The sequence below is a fragment of the Linepithema humile genome, chromosome 1 (assembly GCF_040581485.1).
Source record: "Linepithema humile isolate Giens D197 chromosome 1, Lhum_UNIL_v1.0, whole genome shotgun sequence".
Taxonomy (NCBI): Eukaryota; Metazoa; Arthropoda; class Insecta; order Hymenoptera; family Formicidae; genus Linepithema; species Linepithema humile.
This window is the reverse complement of record NC_090128.1, coordinates 30,251,775-30,276,796: the sequence shown is the minus strand read 5'-3', so window position 1 is coordinate 30,276,796 and position 25,022 is coordinate 30,251,775. Positions and strand designations below refer to the sequence as shown.

Below are 25,022 nucleotides of genomic sequence, written 5' to 3'. Positions count from 1 at the left end.
ACTTTTTTTTATCTAAACTTGTATATTAGTTGGAACGAAAATAACTGTTCACTTATTACATACGGTTTAATATACGAGCATTTCCTCTGGCCATACCGTAAAAATAAATCATGTAAGTATACTCTTCCGTTGTAAAATTCATTATAAGCGCACTCTAATAATACATTACTAAGAACAGATACGTGCAACAAATGTGAATACGAGAAAAAAACAATATATGACCACAAGAAAAAAATAATTGAAAATATATTTTCAATTGTTTTTTTCTCGTATTTACATTTGTTGCACGTATCTGTTCTTAGTAATGTATTATTAGAGTGCGCTTATAATGAATTTTACAACGGAAGAGTATACTTACATGATTTATTTTTACGGTATGGCCAGAGGAAATGCTCGTGTCGCGGAGCGTCTGTACGCGGAGCGATTTCCGAATCGTCGGCATGCAAGCAGACACACAATAACGAGGTGTTTCCTACGCGCAATAGAAACAGGAGTTGTTATGATGCATGAAAACCGTGACAGGGTATTGCGTCGTCACGTCAACAACGACGAACAAATTCTGCGTGCGTTCGAGGAAAATCCCCAAAATACTATACGCCGTGTAAGTCGCGCACTTGGTATACCACAAACCACAGTGCATCGTGTTTTGCAAGAAAATGGATTGCATCCTTTTCATTTTCAACGTGTGCAGCAACTTTTTCCACGAGATGAAATACAGCGCATCTATTTCTGTGAAGGTATTTTTATGATTTTATTCTAATTTTTATTTGATATTTATAGCGCTTTTAACTGTATAATAATCATGAATAAAACTTGCGCAGGATTCCTTGCACAATGTCGGCGAAATGTTTCATTTCCCGATCACATTTTATGGACGGACGAAGCAACTTTTTCGCCGAATGGTGTATTCAATTCTCACAATTTCTTGTTTTGGGAAGAGGAGAATCCGCAAGCTGTTCGTCAGTGCACCTTCCAATATCGGTGGTCCATAAATGTGTGGGCAGGAATATTTGCAAACAGAGTGGTAAATATTCTTGCAAATAAAGACATTTTTTTCTATTGCATTGTTTCCATAACGTTTCTGTGGCAAATTTTCAGATCGGGCCGTATTTTTTACCGGCACATCTCAATGGACAAAGATATGCAGAATTTCTGGAAAATGAATTGCCCATTCTTTTGGAGGACATTCCTCTTCGAGAGCGGGAAACGCTGATTTTTCAGCACGATGGAGCTCCCGCACATTATTCTCGTAGAGTACGAGAAATTTTAAATGATCGTTTTTCGGATAGATGGATCGGTCGGGGTGGTCCGATCGTTTGGCCGGCACGATCGCCAGATTTAAACGTGCTCGATTATTTCGTTTGGGGCTATATCAAAGCTTTAGTCGAGCATAAACGTGATGGTACTGAAAATGAGGTACGTGATGAAATCATAGCGGCCTTTCAAACCATCACTCCAGATATGGCGCACCGTGCAACACGGCAAATTTCTCGGAGAGTAGAAGTATGTTTGCAAATGCAAGGAAGGCACTTTGAACATACACTTAATTAGAAGTGTGAGAAGAGTGGATTAGGCCTACTGGGGAAACCACTTTAAAAAAAAAACGCGCCAAGCTATCTACCTCAAGGTGGTGTGGAAACGATAGCGTTTCCTTGCACTGTGAAAAAATTCATACCAAATGTACACAACAAATAAATATCATAATAAAGTAAAAGTAACAGAATCGTGTTAATGTAAAAAATTAACGCATAAATACAAAATAACTTAATTACAGTATCCACAATTGTAATTTTTTTCTTTATCGTATCGTACTTTATCGCAAATTCGCGATCTTTTATTATTTTCTTCCCTAAATAAGTTATTTGTCATTATTATACAACATACATATTGTAATCGCGATTGTGCGTAGCGGCATAGACGCGTGACGTTAGGCGCGGTGCGGCGAGACGTGAGCTGAGCGCCAAGCCACGGCGCGTTTCCCCTCTTGCCTTTCCAACGCGCCGCCCGCAGCCAATGTATGATAGACTAGGCCGGGCTAGACCTCGAGCGGCTCGAGCGCTTCTCTCGACGCGCTCTCATTAGTCCAATTGTAAAAATTAATATCTCGTTTATTATTGCGAATATCGTAAAACGGTAAAGGACTTTTATATTTATTTCAATCCCATCTACCTCCCAGTTCCCGGTGGTACACCTTACGCGGGACACCCTGTATATTAAAGAAAATAAGAATAGCAGTTGCTAAGGATAAAAATTATCTAGAAGCGGTAGGTATTGGAAATATTAATGTTTATAGTTTTGTAAATGGCAACAAAATTAACTCTTAGTCCCGACTCATGGGTCGTTTTCGATCCAAGCGAAATTTCAAAGTGCTGTAGGTACCGCCATTTCTTAATAACAAACTATATAAAAAAATAATTTTTATCGAAATATTATGATTGGGACTTCAAGTTGAAGGTTGAAAGAAGCTCCATGAATTTTTTCAGATTTTTTAAAGCGTTTTTACTGATCCAAATAACGCAAAGACGCAAACGACCCATGAGTCGGGATTAAAGGTGCCGAAAAGAACCGTCGGGACTAAGAGTTAAATGCACAATCAAGAATGTTTTTATGTTTTAAATCTAACAAAAAACTAATGTCTGTTAAAAAGTTAGAAATGTTCAATATAAAAGTAGTGTTTAAAAAAGGTAAAGTTATGGGATGGAAATAGATTAATTGGTTTGGGTCTCAGAAATTATTTGTATGAAATATGTTTTAAAGTACTGAAAAGTGAATGTTTGAATATTGACAAAGAAGATGAAATCTTAAGTTATGGCACAAGAGATATGGACATTTAGGTTATTCATATTTAAAGAAGTTAATAAATAATGATATGGTTGATGGTATTAAAAAATGAAAGTTAAGGAAAGTAGAATTTTGTGAATCATGCGTATATGTGTTGTGTGTCGTAACACACAACGTGTCGCTATAAGGTTAATTAAGTTAAATACCAAAATAAAAATACTAAGAAAGAATTATTTAGCAAATAAAGAATAACGATGAGGCTGCAGAGAAACAACCTCGGATTCAAGGTGACACGAATCAGCAATCCGAGAAATATCAACAATAACATATCAATAATATTACAAAACTCTTGATTGCCGATTCGTATAAATACAGTCGCGCGCAAGCAGCGACGGATTCAGTTTACGATACGCGAATACACCGACTCGTTTCCCCGTGTCCGTACACGGCTCACGAAAATCTAACACCGTCCTGGCGGTTTGTGAGTGATTAAATAAATTGTTCGAGGCAAGGTTTGCGTCCAGTTATTCCACACCTCTAAGCAGTACGTCCCGTTCCCCAAGCGGATCTCGAACTTACGGTTGCGATCGGAAAGACAACGCAACATATGGAAGAATGAGAAAGCTACAATTTCGAACGAGAAACAAAAATAAACGTATTCTACAAATAGTACATTCAAATGTTTGTGGTCCGATTAATCCAGTTTCACGTGATGGTTATAAATATTTCTTTACATTTATGAATGATTTTTCGAATTTTATTTGTGTTTATATGATTAAAGCCAAAAGTAAAGTATTTAGTTGTTTTAGAGAATATATACAAATGGTACAAACTAAATTTAATAAACGAATAGTCATTTTGCGATAATGGCAAAGAGTACGTTTCAAATGAAAGGATATATTATTGTAAAGAAAACGGCACTGTTGTTAAATTATACAATATACTCCCCAGCAGAATGGTAAAGCCTGAACGTTATAATCGCAGTCTAATGGAAAAAGCAAGATTAATGATAAATGATTCAAAAATACCACAACATTTTTGGAATAAAGCGATAAGAACAGCGGCGTATATCTTAAATCGTAGACCAAGCACAAATCAATTACTCCTGCTGAACTATGGTATGATAGAAAACCAGATGTTAGAAACTGGAGAGTTTTTGGTACAATGGCGTATCACATGTGCCGGGTCAATTTAGAAGTAAATTTGATGAGAAATCTGAAAAGTGTATAATGATGGGGTACGCAAATAATGATTACAGATTATGGAATGTCAAAAAAGAAAAAATTCAAACTTCTAGAAATGTAGTATTAAATAAAGATATTTTCTATTATAAACAAAATGAGAAAAGTAACATTGTCAGGATCAAAGATGTAGATATGAATAGTGACGTAGATGATGATAATGATGCAATTTTAGAAACTGAAGAATTAGAACCACAGAGAGATGAAAATGTAAAGATTAAAAGTAAAAAAAATCTAAAACATACAGAAAAATTTAATGATTTCGAAATGTATATGGCTTTTGATGCTATGTCTTTTGTAGAAAATGTTCCGAATTATTATGATGATTTAAGAAATAGAATAAATAAGAATCTGTGAGAGAACGCAATGAGTAGAAAAATAGAATCTATAATTAAAGCGAATACATGGAAGTCAGTTGTTGAACCTAAAGATGTAGAAATATTGGATACAACATGTGTTTGCACTTCGCGCCTGCATTGCGCGTCACCGGGCTTCCGGAACTTTCCGTGGGCCTTCCAGTGCTTTGCGGAATCTGCGCGAGGCGCTTGAGAGACGTCTTCTTCCGGACCGACACTCGCGCTCTGGCGGATTGAGGAGCTAGGCGACGAGGGTCGGGGCCGGGAGGGAGACCTCCTGTTCGCGAGAGGCGAGAAGAGAGCACACAGACCATTCGCGAACGTTAACCCGTTTAGCACGCGCGGTACGGACGTTACACGGGACCTATCCCGCGTGTAGTTAGTCACCTAAATTAACTATTATTGCGGTCTAACGAGTACGAATTATAAGGCTTGTATTTATAACACAACGCCCGAATCAATAAAACTGTGTTAACGACCATACGAGAGTTATTTTTTATCCGTTTTCTGTACGGCCGAGAGACAGTAGCGGCAAACTGTTCTAACTATCGCGAAGGCACTCCAAGTCCCAGAAACCGTCGGGACCGAGTCGAATAGCGAACAACATGGGTATATAGTTACAAACCACTTGAAAAAGATAAGTTAAATCAATATGGCAAGATTAGTTGTAAGAGATTTTGCGCAAAAAAAAAAACATTTAATTATGATGAATTATATTCACCCGTTGCAAAGATGTTCACTATAAGAATTTTATTAGCTATAGGAAATCAATTTCAATATCATTTTATACAACTAGATGTTAAAACTGCATTTTTCCATAAAAATTTAAAGAAAGATATTTATATTTATCCGTCTGAAGGTGTTAAATATAAAATTGGCCATGTGTTCAAGTTAAACAAATCGCTCTACGGGCTAAAACAATCGTCCAATGTTGGAACAATAGATTTAATGATTTTTTATTAAGTCTGAATTTTGAAAGATCAAACAATGATTACTGCTTATATTTTAAGAAATATAAAAAAAACTGTTTACTTATTGCTATATGTTGATGATATAATACTAGCAAATCCAAATTTAAGTTGTATAGATTACTATAAAAACAAATTAATTCAAGAGTTTAATATAAAAGATAAAGAAAATTAAAAAAATTTTCTTGGATTAGAAATAGAATATAATAAAGTAAAGGGTATATTAACCTAATTAAATTAACCAAAAACGATATTTGCTAGGAATTTTAAGAACATTTAATTTTGAAAACTGCAAACAGTGTGTAACACCAAATGAATCTAAATCAGATTTAACTTGAATTGAAAGTGATAAAACTACAGATAAACAAGTGAACGAATTAATAAGCTACTTAATGTATTCAATGTTAAGATCACGTCCAGACTTAAGTTTTGCCATAAACTACTTTAGTAGATATCAAGATAAATATCCGAATGCCGTGTAGCAACATCTCAAAAGAATATTAAGATATCTCACAGGGACAAAGAATCTAAGTTTAGTTTATATTAGAGAAGAAGAGAAGCATCCACTAGTGTGTTATGGAGATGCAGGTTTGGGAGGAGATGTACACGTACCGGCACGTATGGTGTCCCTTGCCGGCAACGGTATACGTGTGTGAAACAACCGAAGGCGTCACACGCATTCACACAAACGCGTATTTGACGTGTTGTTTGAAGCGAAGAGCACAGCGAGCAGCAAGGGGAATAGTAGTAGCGGATATTTTCATCTTGCATCCTTAGCGCAAATCGGACGATCGAGAGAGAAAGCATTACAAGACGTGATGTCAAGTTAGTGGTGTCCCTATAGCTGTCTTCCTCATGCGACCGTCTAATGAAGGAAATGCGAGCGAGACAATTAGAGCAGCTCGGTGTCTTTATCGATGTCTCGTTCGCTCTAAAACCTATGTGTCGTGCTTTTCTTTCTTTCCTTTAAAAAACGTAGCTGAGCCGCGTGCACTGACCGCCGGCATTCATTCTATTAATTATTATATCATATAAAGAGGTTTAATTTAATGAAGAATAAAAATTTGTATTGAAATGTTTAATTATACGAATATAAGAATTGTTTGCTTCCGTAACAAAAATACACGCTTGTCCTGATAAATTATTGGTTTATTTATGATTGCGTAATTAATAACTTTTTTATTATAAGCAAAATTAGTAATAATGAATCAGGATAAGTCGCTAAAACATACTGTCTCCAATAAATGTTTAAATATAAGATTTATTCAAAAATATGTATATCATAGAAAAATTGCTTGGTTGCGCGGGAGATATTCTAGACATCCAATCAGCACAGTTTGTTTTAAGTGGAGGTCTTTTTCCGAGATATGATTACTTCTACTTTTTGAAAGCCAAACCATGGCTTTTTTTAAGTTAATTCCTTTCATCGTTCTGTGTAGAAAAATAATTAAGTTAGAAATGAATTCTTTACAAGGTATTTTGCATCTTACTCTAATATTTTTAGCCTTAAATACGAAATATTTGGTAGTCATTTCTCGATGATTTTATTTTTATGCTTTTATACGTGGTATAATGAATAGAATACGCTGATGATAATAATTTTCAGATACATCAACTGTTCAGATATATCAACTGGCGTGCTAATTTTGCGAATATAGCATGATCTTTTTTCATTCTAAACTATATTAATTAGCTAAAAATTACAACTTTTTGCAATATGTTTTGATTGTTTTACGCGAGCGTTTCATTCTGAAAGTCATTTTTGTGCAGAGTTTCGCAAATTAACTATTTCTAATATCGTAAACAATTTTTAATATCAGCCGCCAATGAAATAGTTGTAGAATATCGCACTTTTGTTTGCCTGTGTGTCACTTTCTTTTTTCTTTTTTCTTATTGATTTATTACTAAGAGACCGCACTTCTGATTTTTTTTTGTTATTCAATTAATTATCGTTGTGTCATAGCATCAAGCGGACGTGAATCGCGATAAATATAACGATGCCTCAGAACTTGTGTCCTCAGATACGAGGTCGTATTGTCGGACAGTGGCAGGTGGGAAGAGCAGTGGCAGAAATTGCTGCTGCTATTTTTGTTCTGTAAAAACTGTCCGACGATGGATCCAACGGTTTATTGAAGATGGTGATCATGTTTTGCATGATCTTCGTCGAAATAATTGTGGTCCTCGTAAGACCAGTGCACAAGAAGACAAAGCTATCGTTGCCGCAGTTTCTGATAACTCCTTCGGTACCGTCCAGCAGACTATCAACGCGGCGAACGTCCACATATCCGAGAGGACTGCCCGGCGACGTCTCAACGAAATCGGGTATCATTGCTGCCGTCTAGCCCGCAAAATTCCGCTGACTCCCGTTCATCGAGAACAGCGTATCGCGTTTTCTTTGGAAAACCTGGTAACGAGTCGTGAAGAGTGGGAGGCCACGATCTGGACCGATGAAAAGGTTTTTATATCGTATGCCGACCGCCAATTTTATGTATGGCGACCAAGAGGTGAACGGTTGAATCCAAACCATGTTGTGCCTATCCACAGAAGTGGAAGGATTTTATGCGCAATGTGGGGCTGGATTTCAGGCACTAAAATTGGTGAGCTGGTGGAAATTTCCACACGTATGATCTCTGTGGAGTATATTCGCATACTGGAAGATGTTCTTCTTCCATCAGTACGCGCAATCTACTCCGCAGAAAACATGCCAGTAATCCGATTAATGCAGGATAATTCCGCAGTCCATACATCGCATGAAACACAAACATAGTTTCGGAATCATCCGGAGATCCAATTGGTTAACTGGCCTGCTCGTTCACTAGATCTAAATTTGATCGAAAATGTTTGGGCACAAATGGTTCGACGATGGGAGCCAAGAAAGGAAAAAACGGCAGCAGCGCTAGTTAATCATGCAAGAGAAATCTGGGAAGAACTTCGGTTTTGACCAGATTTTCTCGCTAACTTAATTGATTCGATACCCCGTCGAATCAATCAAGTTATTGACCGGTCCGGATATTGGACGGACTACTAAGAAGCTTCCGCGCTAGTCATACGATCGGCCCTTTTTAGAGCCAATAAAACTTTCACACCGCGAATAGAAGCGCCTATAGGCGTCTCACTCGCCGAATACGTGTCTACTCACGTGTTACTTACGCATTTGGACGAGTGAGATGTCTACATGTGTTTCTATGTATTTTATATATATATATGTATGTATGTATGTATTTATGTATGTGCGTGCGTGCGTACTACTTCATTGGCGGCCGATATTAAAAATTGTTTACAATGTTAGAAATAGTTAATTTGCGAAACTCTGCACAAAAATGACTTTCAGAATGAAGCGCTCGCGTAAAACAATCGGGATGTATTGCAAAAAGTCGTAATTTTCAGCTAATTAATGTAGTTTTGAATGAAAAAAGGTCATGCTATATTCGCAAAATTAGCACGTCAGTTGATATATCTGAACAGTTGATGTATCTGAAAATTATTATCATCAGCGTATTCTATTCATTATACCACGTATAAAAGCATAAAAATAAAATCATCGAGAAATGACTACCAGATATTTCGTATTTAAGGCTAAAAATATTAGGGTAAGATGCAAAATACCTCGTAAAGAATTCATTTCTAACTTAATTATTTTTCTACGCAGAACGATGAAAGGAATTAACTTAAAAAAAGCCATGGTTTGACTTCCAAAAAGTAGAAGTAATCATATCTCGGAAAGAGACCTCCACTTGAAACAAACTGTGCTGATTGGATGTCTAGAATATCTCCCGCGCAACCAAGCAATTTTTCTATGATATACATATTTTCGAATAAATCTTATATTTAAACATTTATTGGAGACAGTATGTTCTAGCGACTTATCCTGTTCCATTATTACTAATTTTGCTTATAATAAAGAAGTTATTAATTACACAATCATAAATGAACCAATAATTAATCAGGACAAGCGTGTATTTTTGTTACGGAAGCAAACAATTCTTATATTCGTATAATTAAACATTTCAATACAAATTTCTATTCTTCATTAAATTAAACCTCTTTATATGATATAATAATTAATAGAATGAATGCTGGCGGTCGGTGCACGCGACTCAGCTACGTTTTTTAACGGAAAGAAAGAAAAGCACGACACATAGGTGTTAGAGCGAACGAGACATCAATAGGGACACCGAACTGCTTTAACTGTCTCGCTCGCACTTTCTTTATTAAACGGTCGCATGAAGAAGACAGCTATAGGGATACCACTAACTTGACATCACGTCTTGTAATGCTTTTTCTCTCGATCGTCCGATTTGCGCTAAGGATGCAAGATAAAAATATCCGCCACTACTATCCCCCTTGCTGCTCGCTGTGCTCCTCGCTTCAAACGACACGTCAAATACGCATTTGTGTGAATGGGCGTGACGCCTACGGTTGTTTCACACACGTATACCGTTGCCGTCGAGGGACACCATACGTGCCGGTATGTGTACATGCTCGAAAATCAGTGCCTGGATACTTAATTAAAGTGTTTGGTAGTATAGTTTCTTGGACCACTACGAAACAAAATTGTATGGCATTATCAACGACTAAAGCCGAACTTATAGCGTTGTGTAATTCAGTTGTGGATGGACTTTAGTTTAAAAGGTTGTTAGATTTTAGTATAAAGACTGATAATATTACAATATTGTAGGATAAGAAAATAGACCGATGTATGTGCATAAATGAGAGTGTGAGTAAATGAGAATGTGAGATGTATGTGTATAAGTGAGATGTGAGAGAGAGAGAGAAAAAGAGAAAGAAATTAAGAAAAGAGAGATATGACGTCCGACAGAGAAAATCGGCGGCATATCGAAAAGGTAACGACATCGCGCAAAAGACGCAGCGGTATCGCGCAGTAGAGATAGCGGCCTTTTAGATTATTCGGCGTCTTTTGAAAGCGGCACTTTTGAGAAACCTTTCCTAAGCAACTTTGATTGTTTATAAAAACATGTAGCGTAGTGTGTGTAGTTCAGTGTCGTCGGTGTATCCCTATAAATTCGGAATACCATGAGCTCAGAAAGTTTAGTTTGATGATCGTCGCCAACGAGAAAAGTAACGAGAAAGAGTTAAGAGTAAAGCGTTAAGAGTTGTGCGTACAAAAATAATAGTTAAGAGTTGTGCGAGCGAATAGTCTTGCGAGTTCTATGTGAGCAAGCAAATGACTGGCTTTATATTTATCAATTGTACCCAATATATTTTACTAAAATAAATATATACATTCTTATAACCTACAATATTTGAGGACAATCAATCATGTATCTTCTTAGTTAAGAATCCGGAAAATAATCGAAGAGTTAAACATATAGATCTGAATAAAAGTTTGTAAGAACTTTAAAAATAGAGCTTTCAATAGGAATATATTAATGGTAAAGATCAACAAGCAGATATATTAACTTAAAGCTTAAAGGGGGCGCTCGTTTGAGAAGTCGAAAAATGCAGGATTTTTTAGAGATTTTTTTGTCAGCTGAAATAAAAGTTACCAGTTCAAAATTATGTGGTTATTTTATTTACAGTATTAAATATAAAAAATAATTTTTATAGGAAAAAATATTAATATTTTTATTAAAAAATAAGGCCGTGTTCCTGGTACCTCGCCGCTTATCTTGTGTACAAGATAGCGGCCATTTCTTTTATTTGAAACTAGAAATAAAAATTTTTTTATTAATTTTATGTAGTTACCTTCTGGGTGAAATAATTTTGTAAAAAGTTAAATTACACTAATTTTTTTGCAATAAAATCAGAATTTTTTTTGTGAAAAAAGCATTTTTTTTCAAAGTCGTATAAATTTTCCATTTTTCGCATTTAAAAAATTTTTTTCAGTTTACCCAGAAAGTAATTACATAAAATTAATGAAAAAGTTTTCATTTTTGGTTTCAGATAAAAAGAACGGCCGCTATCTTGAACACAGTGGGCGGCGAGGTACCAGAAACACGGCCTTATCTTTTAATAAAAATATTAATATTTTTTCTTAAAAAAATTATTTTTTATATTTAATACTGCAATTAAAAAACCACAAAGTTTTGAACTAATAACTTTTATTTTAACTGAAAAAAAAATCCCTAAAAATGTTGCATTTTTCGGCTTTCTAAACAAAACGCCCCCCTTAATAAGTGTTTTATTTTGTAAAAATTGCAAAAATGTTTAAGTTTGAATAGTTACCCAAATAGAAATTTTTCTCGATTTTCTCTGAATATATACGGACCCTGCATGGGAAATATTAGCTTAGAAAATCCAGACGGGTCCTGGTTTTTCGCTATAAATTCTCCACGATTTTTCCCAGGTTTTGGTTAAAAAATATCTATCTGTATTTTTTCCTGGATCTGGCCGGTCCAATCAGGGAAAAACCAGTATTTTTATTCTGAACTTTCAGATTGTGTTAACGTTTGGTTAATATTTTACGGCTCAAAATAGTAACACCTTAGAGCATATTAAAGAGTTACGGTTCAGAATAAAAGAAAAAACGGTTTGAAACGTACAAAATGTGTGATCGCATATTCGCGGCTTCTCGTCTACTGTTGAGGAAGTGTAAATATCGAGCAAGGACAAAATTAGAAACAAAAATAGCGAACATTGAAACTGAAAGTGACACGTGTGACGAAAGTGACTTGATAAAAAACAAGTATTCGCGATCTGACGGTAATGAAGCTACTGATAGTGCTGTAAATGAGAATGTCTATCATGTACGTGACGAAAAGGAAACTGATGGCCTGGAAATATTTATGGAAAATAACAATTCAGAGCTCGAAGATGATATGTCAGATCCAGAAAAAAAATCGAGAATTCAGAGCTCGAAGATGATATATTAGAATCAGAAAGAGAAATCGATGAATACAATAAAGGTCACAATAATGAGGATGAAATGGCTGATGAAATGGAAAAATTACGTCAGTGGATTGTAATCAACCAAATTCCACACAATCAAGCAGATGAGTTGTTGGATATTTTACGACCTAGATTAATGCCACTTTTACCCAAATCTACAAAAACGTTTATAGGAACATCATCCGCAAAATACAATATCGAACAATCCAGGAAAAAACCCAAGTAAAATAAGGGCCCTAGGCGAGATTTCAGTATAATTTCTAGGAAAAACCGTGGAAACAAGCCTGGATCTGGATACAATTTAGATAACGGATCCGTCCATGCCCGCCGACCCCCATTACATATGGGTCCAAGTTAGATTTCCCGGACAGATTCAAGCTATACTCGGGGAAAAATATCCAGGGCCAGGCTTTCTCCTAGACCAGATTTCTACCTAGTAGAGAGGGCATATTATAAAGCATTATAAATTATCAGTAGATTAGAAATCTATATTTTAAGTTGAACAGTCCTATTTTAAGTAAGTTGTATTATTTTGTGAAATGTTACTTTAAGTCTTAAGTTGATTTTATTTAATGACATTAAGAGAAGGTATTAAGAATAATGTCATTTCATTGCTATGTTTTATGTTTTTTATGACTCTAGATCCGTTTTTGTTTTTCTCCCTAGTTATGCTGTTAGATATAGAGAAAGAAATCCGCCTGCAAGTATGTAAAAGTATTTTATAAGTTTCATTCAAATATACTTATTTTGCTCAAGCACGATACGTACAGTTTGTTTAACTGCATCATAAAAAAATAATTCTCATATATATTTAAGAATTTTAGTGCCGCTTAAACTTATATAACGGCCACAATTTTTCAATGCAAAATTTGTTTTATTTATTAGAAGCATACTAAATAATTTTATATAAAAAAATTAAATAAGGCGTGTTTTTTTCATGCATATGTATTTTAAGTATTTACAACAATTATTATCACATGTATTTGCGGCCGCACTCTGTCTCCAATTATACTAATAATTATACTATTAATTACATTAAATTATTATATGCAACACTATAAATGTGTTACTTCCATATTCAAAATTATGTATTGCAAACTGAACATCATGCAAGCATTGACAAAATTAAGTGAGTAATCCAAAAATTTTTACATAAGCGTAATATTAAAATAATAAAATGGCGCAATTTCATAAATACTTCTAATATTTTAGAGAATTAATACATTATTTATACATTTGTTTACACGATACTCTAAATGTGTTCAAGTTTTAGTTTTATATAGTGTCATTACTGTCATTTATACTTTTAATCAGAAATAATTATAAATTTAGAATACAATAAATTTCTAATTTGTTCAAACGTTTTAACTTCTACAATTATATTTCAACTTAATAACTAATAAAAAATATGTCGTTATAATATTTAGTTTTTACAGATTTTCGAAAGCTGCAAACATTGAAGAAATCTTGCATGATTATTGAATTCAATTCGCAGGCGTTAGTATCTGATTATGTTATTAAATAAAAAAGAAATAAAAAATTAATTATAGAATAGGCAAATGATATAATTAGCATTTGTCTTAAAATGTTTTTCAATTGTATAATACTATTGTTGAAGAACGCGTCAATAATAGTACCTCTCAGGTGATGTGGAAATCTATTGTCCGATATTTATTATCTTGTTGCATTTGTGATATGACATTCCTGAGGTTGAGTATTGCGCACCTTAGTTATGCGTGTTGTTAGCGCGTTTGGCGACTCGTTAGCATGCTAGTGGCAAGCAGGGGACAAGAGGCGTCAATCAGAAAATTGAGCCCAAAGTTGCAACTAATTACCATTTCTGCTAAAAATAATATTACTATTAATAATAAATTAATTAAAAATTCACAAATTTTACAGCCGTATTGTATATTTTTAACTTTTGATGTTAAAATTCAATACGATTGCAGCTCAATAATATGATTTTTAACTTTTCGACCTCCTTTTAAACGATTTTTTGGAATAAAATATTATTATAATGACTATCTTCTTTACCTCACATTGAAAAACCATTGAATAACTTTTTCTTACAAAGCAAAAATGTCTTCACTTATTTTTATTTTTCGTCTCAAAAGAATGTTTGATAGCGATATTACACACTATAGTGAAGAATGCACTACAGTTAAGAAACCAATTCTTGATGAAACATTAACATAAAATATTTTTGGACAAAATAATTTTCTCTCCTTGATACAGCATTATTAAATACTATTTTGTACTAACATAGATACGATAAGAAATACATAAGAAATGCAATAATGAAACAGATCGCGCTACTAAACTCGTTAAATTATGTTTCGCGACAGAGTTGTGTAGAACGATATAGGATCCCAAGCAACACAGTTACGTTTAATAAATGTTTAACAAACGTTTAGCCGAAACATTTTTGTGATGTATAAAAATACGTTTATTAACCGATCGAAATGTTTCGTATAAAAACGGTATTTTATACTAGTAAAAAAAACGTTAATATAAACGTTGTAAAGTAAACGTTGTTTAAAAATATGTCTAAGGCCGATATTCATAGGCTACTGTCAAACGGATGCTACAGATGCTTCGAAGCGTTTGATCGACCAATCAGAATAAAAAAATTTACATTCTTTTTATTTTGATTGGTCAATGAAACGCTTCCGAAGCATCTGCAGCATCCGCTTGACCGTAGCCTTTGTCAGATCTTATATTTAAGATTGTCTTAAGATCTCATCCAACCAATGAAATGACACTATATACTGCTATTTCATTGGCTGAATGAGATCTTAAGACAATCTTAAATATAAGATCTGACTATGAATACCGGCCTAGAAATTTCTTTAATATAAATTAAATGTACACTTAAATATTTTTTATATTATTAAATTTAAAAAAATATTAATTTTTTAATAAAGTTTTATTTTATTTAAAATAATTGTTTACTTAATTATATATTATAATAAAAAATCGAATATAATCGAAAAGTAAATATTAAATTTTACAGAAACAGAAGTTATACACAAGTTATTACAAAAAGTTATGTATTTGCAAAAATGATAATCACAAAATAAAACATTTTTAAAGTAAAGACTAGTATATAAAATAAAAATATATATGTGTAATATATGTCTTTGGAAGAAACAATTAGGAATTATGCGACCTAATTCTCGTCTTGGCTTGTTTCAGTCAATCTTTAATAACAAAATAAAAATATATATGTGTAATATATATGTCTTTCACTAATAATAAAATGAAAATATATATGTGTAATATATGTCTTTGGAAGAAACGATTAGGAATTATGCGACTTAACTCTCGTCTTGGCTTGTTTCAGCCAATTTTTAATAACAAAATAAAAATATATATACGTGTAATATATATGTCTTTCATTAATAATAAAATGAAAATATATATATGTGTAATATATGTCTTTGAAAGAAACGATTAGGCTACGGAAACAAAGGCTACGGTCAATTATGCGACCTAACTCTTGTCTTGGCTTGTTTCAGCCAATCTTTAATGGCTGCTTCAATTTTTTCCGTTAACGCCGAAAGAATTGCTTTACGCACAGAATCTATAAAGAAAAAGTTAAATTAAGAGTATTAAAAAAATAAGATAAAATCATAAAACAAAGTTATTTATCTATATTATAACTTTAAGACATATCAAGAAGCAAATGCTTTGATTTAAGTTCTTTAAAAGGCCTCTTTGGAGCTCTTCCTCCCCAATTAAAATTTATCGCAAACTTAGATGTTATAAGATTTTTCATTATTTTTCTACTGATCTCTGCAGTACCATGACCTCCAATACGACTAAATTTCAATATCTAAAAATGTACACAATATTAAATTAATGAATTCAAATTAGATTAAAAAAGTGAAACACTTACCATGGCATTATAATTTTCAGTAGTCGAAATATATTGCTCAAATTCATTAAGTTGAGTGTCATTGTCAATTGGCAGTGTTATTGGGACATTTGTTTCTTGAACTTCCAATCTTTGAGGTTTTACATAGCTTAATACTTCTTGTATATCAGGTATAATAATATTGTTTTGCATATAATCGAGTTTCCTAAGTTTTTTCAAAATTAACAATTGCAGTGGTTCATCTGTAATCAAAAAAAGAATAGAAGTTTTACTTCAACTTGTAAAAACGATTGTGACTATACATATATGATTAAAGAAAAATACATTAAAAATATATAGACAAATTTTTGTCAGTATATCCCAGTAAACACAAAATAATAATAACGTAACATTAATGTTATAATTTCTCACTCAACAATATAACTGCAATGTAACATGCCTTGTATGTAAGTTACATTGTTGAGTAGGAAATTATAACATTAATGATATATTACTGTTACTTAGTGCAGTTTACTGAGATTGCTATAATAAAAATATTTTTATCAATAATTTCTTCGTTATCTCTAATAAGTTATTAAAACTATCATAAATTGTAAATAATTAATTCTGAATTTTGAATATTTAATATTAGATTAATTAAGATCGATTATATCAATCATTTTTAAGGATTTTTACTCATCCTCTATCACTAATATTGTTAATTATATTAAATAATCTATAACAAATTACATTTATAATTGCAAATACTTTTATAAATAATGCACATTCAGCATGTGTTCCGTTGCAAATTTTTCAAATGTAATATTGAAAAAAATTTCTAAATTATGAAATTAGAGCTATTTCTATTCTTTTAATTTTTGTACTTTTTTCGTTTATATATTTTAGTTTAAAAGCTAATGGCTAATATATTTATAGATAGGATTATAGATTTAATTAAAAACTGTCTTAAGTAATATTTTAATGCTAATACAGTTTTATAGTTGGTTTATGACACATCTTAAGACTATATATGTATATTTAAAATGATCTTAAATATAAAAATAGACTACAAAAACCGTCTTATGATCAAAAGTGCATTCTAAACTTATAATTATGACTAAATATAATTATTAATCAAATATTTTAATTTTATAAAAAAAACTAACCTGCATTTTTGTTATTGTTCATGGAAGTAGTAGGCATAATAAATAAACTAAAATTTTCATTTTCCATAAAATTCCTTCCACATGATACCTCTTGAAAGTTAGAATTTAGAGTTGAGTTTTTCCTGTTTAAAGTAGATTTATCAGATGTAATTTTAGGAGATTTTATTTTATTTCTATTTTTGTTTTGCTTTGAGTTCTTTGAAACAAAGCTGTCTTCACTTGAAAAATAAATCTCCGATATTCTTCTTCTTTTATTCCTATATTCATTATTATCGTCATTCGTAGAAGTAGTAGCTACAATAGAGGAACTCAAACTATCATTTTCTTTGAATGTCCTTTCACGTGGTAACTCTGTTAGAGAGTTTACAAAGTTTTCCTTATCTAAAGTACAGTTATCAAATAATCTTATTGTAGAAGGGGACCTTATTTTACTTTTATTTTTGTTTTGTTTTCGTTTCTTTAAAATAAGACTTTCTTCACTTGAAGACCAAGTTTTCGATATTCTTTTTCTTTTAGGTCTACATTCATTATCTTCTTCCGAATCTAAATGAGATGTATATACAGCTTTTGATAAGTGAGAGCGAGCTTCTTGATATGTATCTGCAATCAAGCAAAGTTCATCATGTGATATATTGTGTTTCTATTTTTATATTTTAAATAAGATGCTGGTTTTGTTTTTTAGTTAGAGCCAGAAATATCTGTAGGCATCTGTGAATTCAATATAAACCGATAAATATAGAAGTAAATAGCAATGCTTACGTTCAAACGAAACAAATCAGTGAATTCTCAGTGATTCTTTTTATTATGATTGGTTTCTACACTTATAATTAGATCTAGTGATTCTTCACTTAAAGGCAACAACCAATCGTATAAAAGAATCACTGAACGCTTACTGATCTCTATCTTCTGAACATGGGCAATATCGATCATGAAATTGTATCATTCCTAAAATCTTTCAGTTTATTCTTAATTACATTCGAGTCAAATAGAAAAAAGTGTGTTTATTTAGCAAGAAATCCTTTCATTATCCAGACATTATTGTCATTTATTACTTTTGTCTATTTATCATTAGCAATATAAAGTTTGCCTTTCAGATTTAATTCTTTTAATTTGTTACATATAAATATATTTCAAAGTTAAATTTTATATGATTTCAAATAAGTTAAATTATATAATAAAAATTTATTCGTATTTTTGAAAAATAATATAAGAAATAAAAATAATAAAAAAGCAATTTATAAAATAAGATGTGTGAAAATAATAAAATAATAAATAAAATTTGTTACACAAATGTACTCACTATATTTATGTAATATTCTGGTATCATACTCGACCCACTTCTCTGGATCAGGAATTTCGATTGATAAAATAGCTTTTTTAATTCGGTCGGTGCCTTTGTAATAAGGCCAAAAGCATTTAGTACCTTCTTTATTAATCCATTTTGCTGGTATAACTTCTGTTTCTGCAGTTTCAATAAATTCAGCCACACACAATACATATTTCTAAAATAAATACTATATTATAATCATACAAATATATACAAAAACGATTATATTAAATCCACACATTAAATGTTTTATTAATTAAATTTAAAAAATAATTACTTTTGATATTTTTCTTGAAATTTAATAAATGAAACTTAGTTAAAACAAGTTGATCACTTAATTCCGATATTTTAAACTTTCTTTATATTAATAATATTAAGAATTCATAATAAAGACTGCTAGTGAAAATTTTATACGCAACTTATTATTGCTCAACATATTTAATGCTCAATTAAACAATTTTATACATTTTGACATAATAATTTGATTACAGATATAAAACAAAAGTAATTATGTATAAATCCAAAAAATGCAATTTTAAAAACTTTATTTATCAAGATGTAATAATGGAAATATAATATATGTATCAATTTCAGATTGATTATCTGGTAAAGCAACTAATTTTCTTTTCACGTTTTTTAAATCGTAAGTATGAAGTGTTGGGTTTAAATTAGAAACTATAAAAGTATGAAGGATAGATGAATTACATGGATAGTTGTAAAAGTCTTTTATCTCTTTATATTCATTGACAACTACATAATGTTTTGTATGGACTTTATCAAATAAAATATTTTTAACTATAGCAATAGTCCCATTATCTAGTTCTATATGACTGTTATTGTCTGATATTAATAAAGTATACGATGGTGTGATTATTTTACGGAATTGTTTTGTATATTTATATTCTCTCGGTATAGGACCATTATTGTGAGAATGTATTACCTGCACACTATCTTCTTTAATAGATAATTTAAGCATACTCAACTCATTAATGCGTAAACAAATTTGTTGATGAGGATTAGATGGACCTCGAATCAATTTTTTTAATTTGCCTAAAAAATTTTGAAAGGGAAAACTGGAATAATCCCATTGTTACGTCCTGATAGATGTAGAATTTTTTCGTTGGGCTCGGCGATCGACGTAAACGGACCTGACCGCACGAGCCAAGCGGCACGTTTAGGACTTGCGACGGGTCAGCGACTGGAAGAGTCGTTTTTACTCCGTCAACAAGTCAACCGCTCGTGGTTCCCTTTTTGGGTCAAGGAATTGAATCCCTATTACCCGGGGCGGAACCTTTGTGCGCAATTTGAGAGGGAAGGTGTGAGGGGGTGACGAACAAGGAGGGTGTGGTTAAATGAAAAAGAACAAAAGTTTAATTTACTAAAGACAACATTTTAATTTGATTGAATTTATAATTAGGATACAAAAACTTAATTCTTAATCGCATATGTTAATAATTTTATTTATGTATTCTTTACAAGTGTGTGTGTGTGTGTGTGTGTATGTGTGTGTGTGTGTTTTATTTTTCCGGAGGGAGGACAGAAGAAATAATAAAATAAAGAGAAATGAACTGACTTACTCGTTGCAGAGTAGTTTCGGATCGCGTTGAATATGTTCGGTGGTTCTGAGCAGGCGCCCCGTTGAGGGAAGGTGTTGTATAGGCGTCGGACCCTTTTGTAAACGAGTGGGCACCCTACTGCGGGATGGTGTCGTCAAGGTAATGGACCCTCTACTTGAGATGCACCACGAGATGGTCGCGACAAAGTATCAACTGATTTTACTCTTTGATTCGCGCCCCCGAACTACTCGAAAAACTGGTTCGAGAAACTGAGCTAAACGGAATAACTGCGCAAACCAGTGCTGCCAGTCGGGCCGGGTTGCCCCTCCAACGGCTAGGCCGCGCGCACGGTAACCATGGTAACCACAGTAACGTGTTGTGGGTGCAGTTTTGGCACAATCCCAGTGAACAGACAAATACTGGTAAGGTTTTTGGCAGTTTTCCTTACCCTTGCAACAAATGTTGTTATTCTTAATAATTTCTGCCAAATAAAGTATTTCTTTATAATTATACAAGAATGTTTTTTTACAATTATTCTCATCCTATTCCTTTTTTTAAATAATTATTTTTATCCTATCTTATTCTTCATAAATTTAGTCTTCAATCTGTGTTATCAAAAAAATCAAAATTTAGATTTATATTTACTGGGATCCGCACGCTTACAATACGTTACTGGGCATAACCTAGTTTTTGGAAGGGACTGGAGGGGCAACCCGGCCCGACTGGCAGCACTGGCGCAAACTGCTTGAAAAACTGTGTGTGATTGTGTCCGGAGCCACCAGAACACGGGTTTTTATACTTTTTCTTTGGGGTAGATCCCTTTGGAAAATCTTAGGTTTTTGGAGCGGGGATCGAATAGGAATTAGTCTTGCGAGAAAATTTTTAATGTGGGGGAGGATGGCGTCATTTTTAGCTAATAGGATTGGGTTTAGATGACTAGGTTACTTGAAATGAGATAGGAAGAAAGAGGCCCTAACGAATAAGGAATAGCGTCGTTTCGGGTCCATATATGATGGGGGTAGGTTTTTGAGGTGGCGTAACCCGGTTGGTGTTAATTAGTATAGGTGGGGTGCATCTCAGTGTCTTAAGATCTGGGTGGGCGTAGTCTTTAGACCATACGATGGAATGATGGGTGGTCTATAGAAGTGCTTGCCCCGATTCTCGGCTTTCGGATTGGGTGGTTAAGAATCGGTATATAAGTTCGCAAAGCCTTGGGTCACTGATCTAATAAATTTGACAGTTTACGACTGTCGCGTGCCCTTGGTGTCGCGTGGAGAGTGCGACTAATGCATCTCGGTTTCCCAGACCTACTAAACACGTGCGCCGTATCAGGTGTCGCGCCTTCTCGGCATGCGACTGCGGTCATTCCCCGATCGTTACTCGGTAAAACCCTATCTACTAGCTAGAGTTCCCGTAGGTGGAATCCAAGAGTATGACTAGTTGGTGCCAGTTTTTTCTTTTTATCTCTTACTCTAACCGTCTGGAGTCGGTTAAGGACTCCAGCTACCGCGAAGTTTTGATTTTTACGGTTTTTCTGGCGACGATAGGCACGCTGAGCGGCCAAGGTATTTTGAAATATCCATGCTATTTTTCTCCGTGAGAAGATTCGAGCTCCTGGTGTCTCATGAGAAAAACAGCTCTGGCGTTATAATATTTCTTAAGAGTTTTGTTGGTTCCGCGTTTACTAGGTCTGGTATTTAATGAAAAGAAAAGAATCGTGTAGTCTGATCAGGACGTAACAATATTACAAATTACTTTTTTAATTATTTATTATTAAATAAGTAAAACTTAAATTTCTTAAAAAAATAATAACTTGTATAATTAATTATCAATCTTATTATTATAATTGTACATTTATACAGCTTTTACTGCATTAGTGCATTTAACCAAATTAACTGTAACATTTCTAGAAGAGAAATAAAAATTTTTTTTGCTTATAACATTTATTTTTTATATTTCACAATTGATATTAATTTTATATGAAAATATTTATGCCTCTCTGTAATTTTTCAGGAATCTGAATTATGTTCTTCAACAAATAATCATTCTGGAGGAGAGGAAGAATCTGAAGCATCTTTCTGTCAACAATTTTGTCGCATTAATAAAGAACAAAATTTTTGGGAAGAAAAATCACATCAGAAACGTACCATTTGTCCGTGTACAAAATCAACTGCAGAAGACGTTATGCTTATGTGTTTGACTCTAGGATTAAGATATAATTTATCGTGGCTAGCACAAGTAGACATTTTAAAAATGATAAATACAATGTATGGATATGAAACAATTCCAAGCTCCAAGTACATGTATTTTAATCATATAGATCGATCAGGTGACATTTTCAAATATCACATTTTTTGTCCAGAATGTGAAAAATATTATGGAAATAAGAATAACTTAACAGAATCTATCGATTGCAACTGTGGAAATGTTATCAGTGTTAACTCCTCAAATTATTTTTTATCCATAGATTTAGAATCTCAATTCAAGAGACTTCTTAAAAATACAACAATTGTTGATTCCCTTCTAACTTATAGATTTAATCGTTCAAAAATTAACGATATTGCTTTAGAAGATATCTATGATGGAGCAGAATATAGAAAACACTTTGATAATGGAAATATTCTTTCACATCTTTATAATTTCTCGTACTCGTTTAATACTGATGGTATTCCTATGGGTAAATCTTGTGGCAAAATAATATGGCCCATTTATATTACGATAAATGAACTGCCGCCAAAAGAAAGGAGTTAACACATCTTACTTGCTGGATTGTATGTTGGTAAAAATGATCCAAACCAAAATGTCTTTTTACAACCTTTTATTGAACAAGCTAATAAATTATCTCTTTATGGCTTTCATTGGAATCACAATGGAAAAGATGTAATAAGCAAAGTGATTCCTTTGTGCGCTATAGTTGATTTGGTAGCTCGATTTAAAATGTTAAATATGTCTGGGATCAATTCTTATTATGCATGTACATTTTGTTATCAAAAAGCTGAACGTACAGTGAAAGGGCAGAGATTCCCTTTATGTACATATAGAGCACCTGATCGAACAACAGAGTCTACTATAAAAGATATCGAGAAAGTATATGAAAAACGAAACGAACGTAATGATAGGAAACGATATGTGAAAGGCGTAAAGGGGCCAACAGTATTATTACAATTACATTTCTTTGATTTGATAACTGGATTTGTGCCCGATTATATGCATTGTATTCTTTTGGGTGTGATTCGATTACTTTTACTTTATACTTACAGAATTACTTTTTGACTCTTCTCGTAAAAATTTTTGGAAAAACATGGAAAATGATGAAATAGCTATGAAGCATTTAATATCTGCCATTGATGAACGTTTCACTAACATATGTGCTTTGACTTCTATCACCCGATCTGTTCGTTCTCTTTCACAAATAAATATTTGGAAAGCGTCTGAATGGAGATCTTGGCTAATATTTTATTGTATACCGTGCTTGAAAGGTTTTTTAAAAAAAAATATTTGAAGCATCTTGCTATGTTATCAAAATCTACAAATATACTTTTGCAAAAGTCTGTTACAAAACAAAATGTGCTAAAGGCACACGAATTATTTTTGACTTATGTTTTCTTATTTAACAAGTATTTTGGTGTTACATCAATGGTATTAAATGTACATCTTTTAACTCACATTGCACAAAATGTTTTAAATTGGGGTCCTCTTTGGACTCATAATGCTTTTGTATATGAAGGACAGAATCGTCATCTGCTGCAATTGTTACAAAGTCCACGTTATGTTGTAAAGCAAATAGCTCGCAAGTTTTTGATATTTAGTGATTTACCAATTTTGTGCAATGAGTTAGTATCAACAAAATCAATAATAAAATTTTGTGAAAATATTATTCAAACTAAATTGCAACATTTTATAAGATGCGAAGGAGTAGTTCTTTTAGGTAAAAAAGAAATATGTACATTTTCATCTGAGGAATATATATATGCGTTAAAGAATACAATTTTAATTTAGAAAATTGTACATTGTTTAAAAAAATGTTATATAATGGTGTAAGATTTTGTTCTGAAGTTTATGCAGCTAATAAGAAACATAATGACTCATATATTTTGACTTGTTATGAAATGATTGCCGTTATAAAAAAAATTATATATGTATCCGATTCAAAAGTATTAATTTTAGTGCAAGAGGTTGTGGTGCAAAAGGAACCTTTGTTGTTTGATCAAGATTTTAAATATACTCAAGTTAAACGATTCACAGGTTATGGTAAATTTTTTTGTATTGAACCTGTTGAAATAGATGCTCAATGCGTATTTATAGATCTTATAAACGATAAATATCTATGTAAAATGCCATTTGGTTGTTATGGTGATTAATGATGACGCATTTCATTTTATTGTCACATAATATTAAGTAGCATTTCATGTCTATATATTTAAATATGTATATCTTAATGTAATAATAAATTGAAAAAAATATTACTCTAAATCTTGATTACTTTAACCCAATAAAAGTTCTATAAACATTTTCTTGAATCCATTTTTTAATAGTAGCAATGCATAGTTTTCAATAAAAACGGGTTAAAATAAAGAAATTACAAAAATATTCTTCCAACATAATATCGTACATGAGAACTAATAATTAAAGAAGAAATAAAATTGTTTCCTTTTTTCTAAAGTTTTTAAACTTTCACTTTTATAATTTTGTTATTAATTTAAATAAATCTTTTAAATAATACATTATATGATAAATTTTGCTCTTAATTATCTGAAATACTTCCGGTTTTTTTTTTATTTTTATAAATTAAAGCAATTAGTAAAGTTCCTAAAGCTTCAAATTAAAAAAAAAAAAAACGTAAAAAAACGCTTAACACACAATTTAAAAAAATATTAATTAAAAACATAAATGAAAAATTTCATCTCAGAAATGTATACAAA

The 25,022-nt window shown here is 32.4% G+C and overlaps 2 protein-coding genes and 1 pseudogene across 3 annotated transcripts in view; 2 read left to right on the top strand and 1 right to left on the bottom strand.

The window, feature by feature from the left end:
* LOC136997153 (putative uncharacterized protein DDB_G0282133) overlaps positions 1-25,022 on the top strand; it is a 164,008-nt gene that overhangs the window by 115,379 nt on the left and 23,607 nt on the right. The window lies entirely within an intron of this gene.
* LOC136997173 (RGS domain-containing serine/threonine-protein kinase A-like) lies at positions 13,041-19,520 on the bottom strand. The gene is made up of 5 exons (XM_067347618.1): positions 19,485-19,520; positions 18,518-18,719; positions 17,218-17,817; positions 16,094-16,314; positions 13,041-15,778 (listed from the first exon to the last, which is right to left on the bottom strand). The coding sequence occupies exons 1-5, from the start codon at positions 19,518-19,520 to the stop codon at positions 15,746-15,748; spliced, it is 1,092 nt and encodes a 363-aa protein (XP_067203719.1). The 3' UTR covers positions 13,041-15,745.
* Positions 20,819-24,566, top strand: LOC136997160 (uncharacterized; annotated as a pseudogene).

What these genes read in the sequence shown, in the direction of transcription:
- LOC136997173 (XM_067347618.1), bottom strand. Translation starts at nt 19,520, where the DNA reads ATGCTTAAATTATCTATTAAAGAAGATAGTGTGCAG. An exon ending in TTAAAGAAGATAGTGTGCAG is followed by an intron (nt 18,720 to 19,484) that starts GTAATACATTCT and finishes TATTTATTTTAG; the next exon opens with AAATATGTATTGTGTGTGGC. An exon ending in GAACAATAACAAAAATGCAG is followed by an intron (nt 16,315 to 17,217) that starts GTTAGTTTTTTT and finishes TTTTGATTACAG; the next exon opens with ATGAACCACTGCAATTGTTA.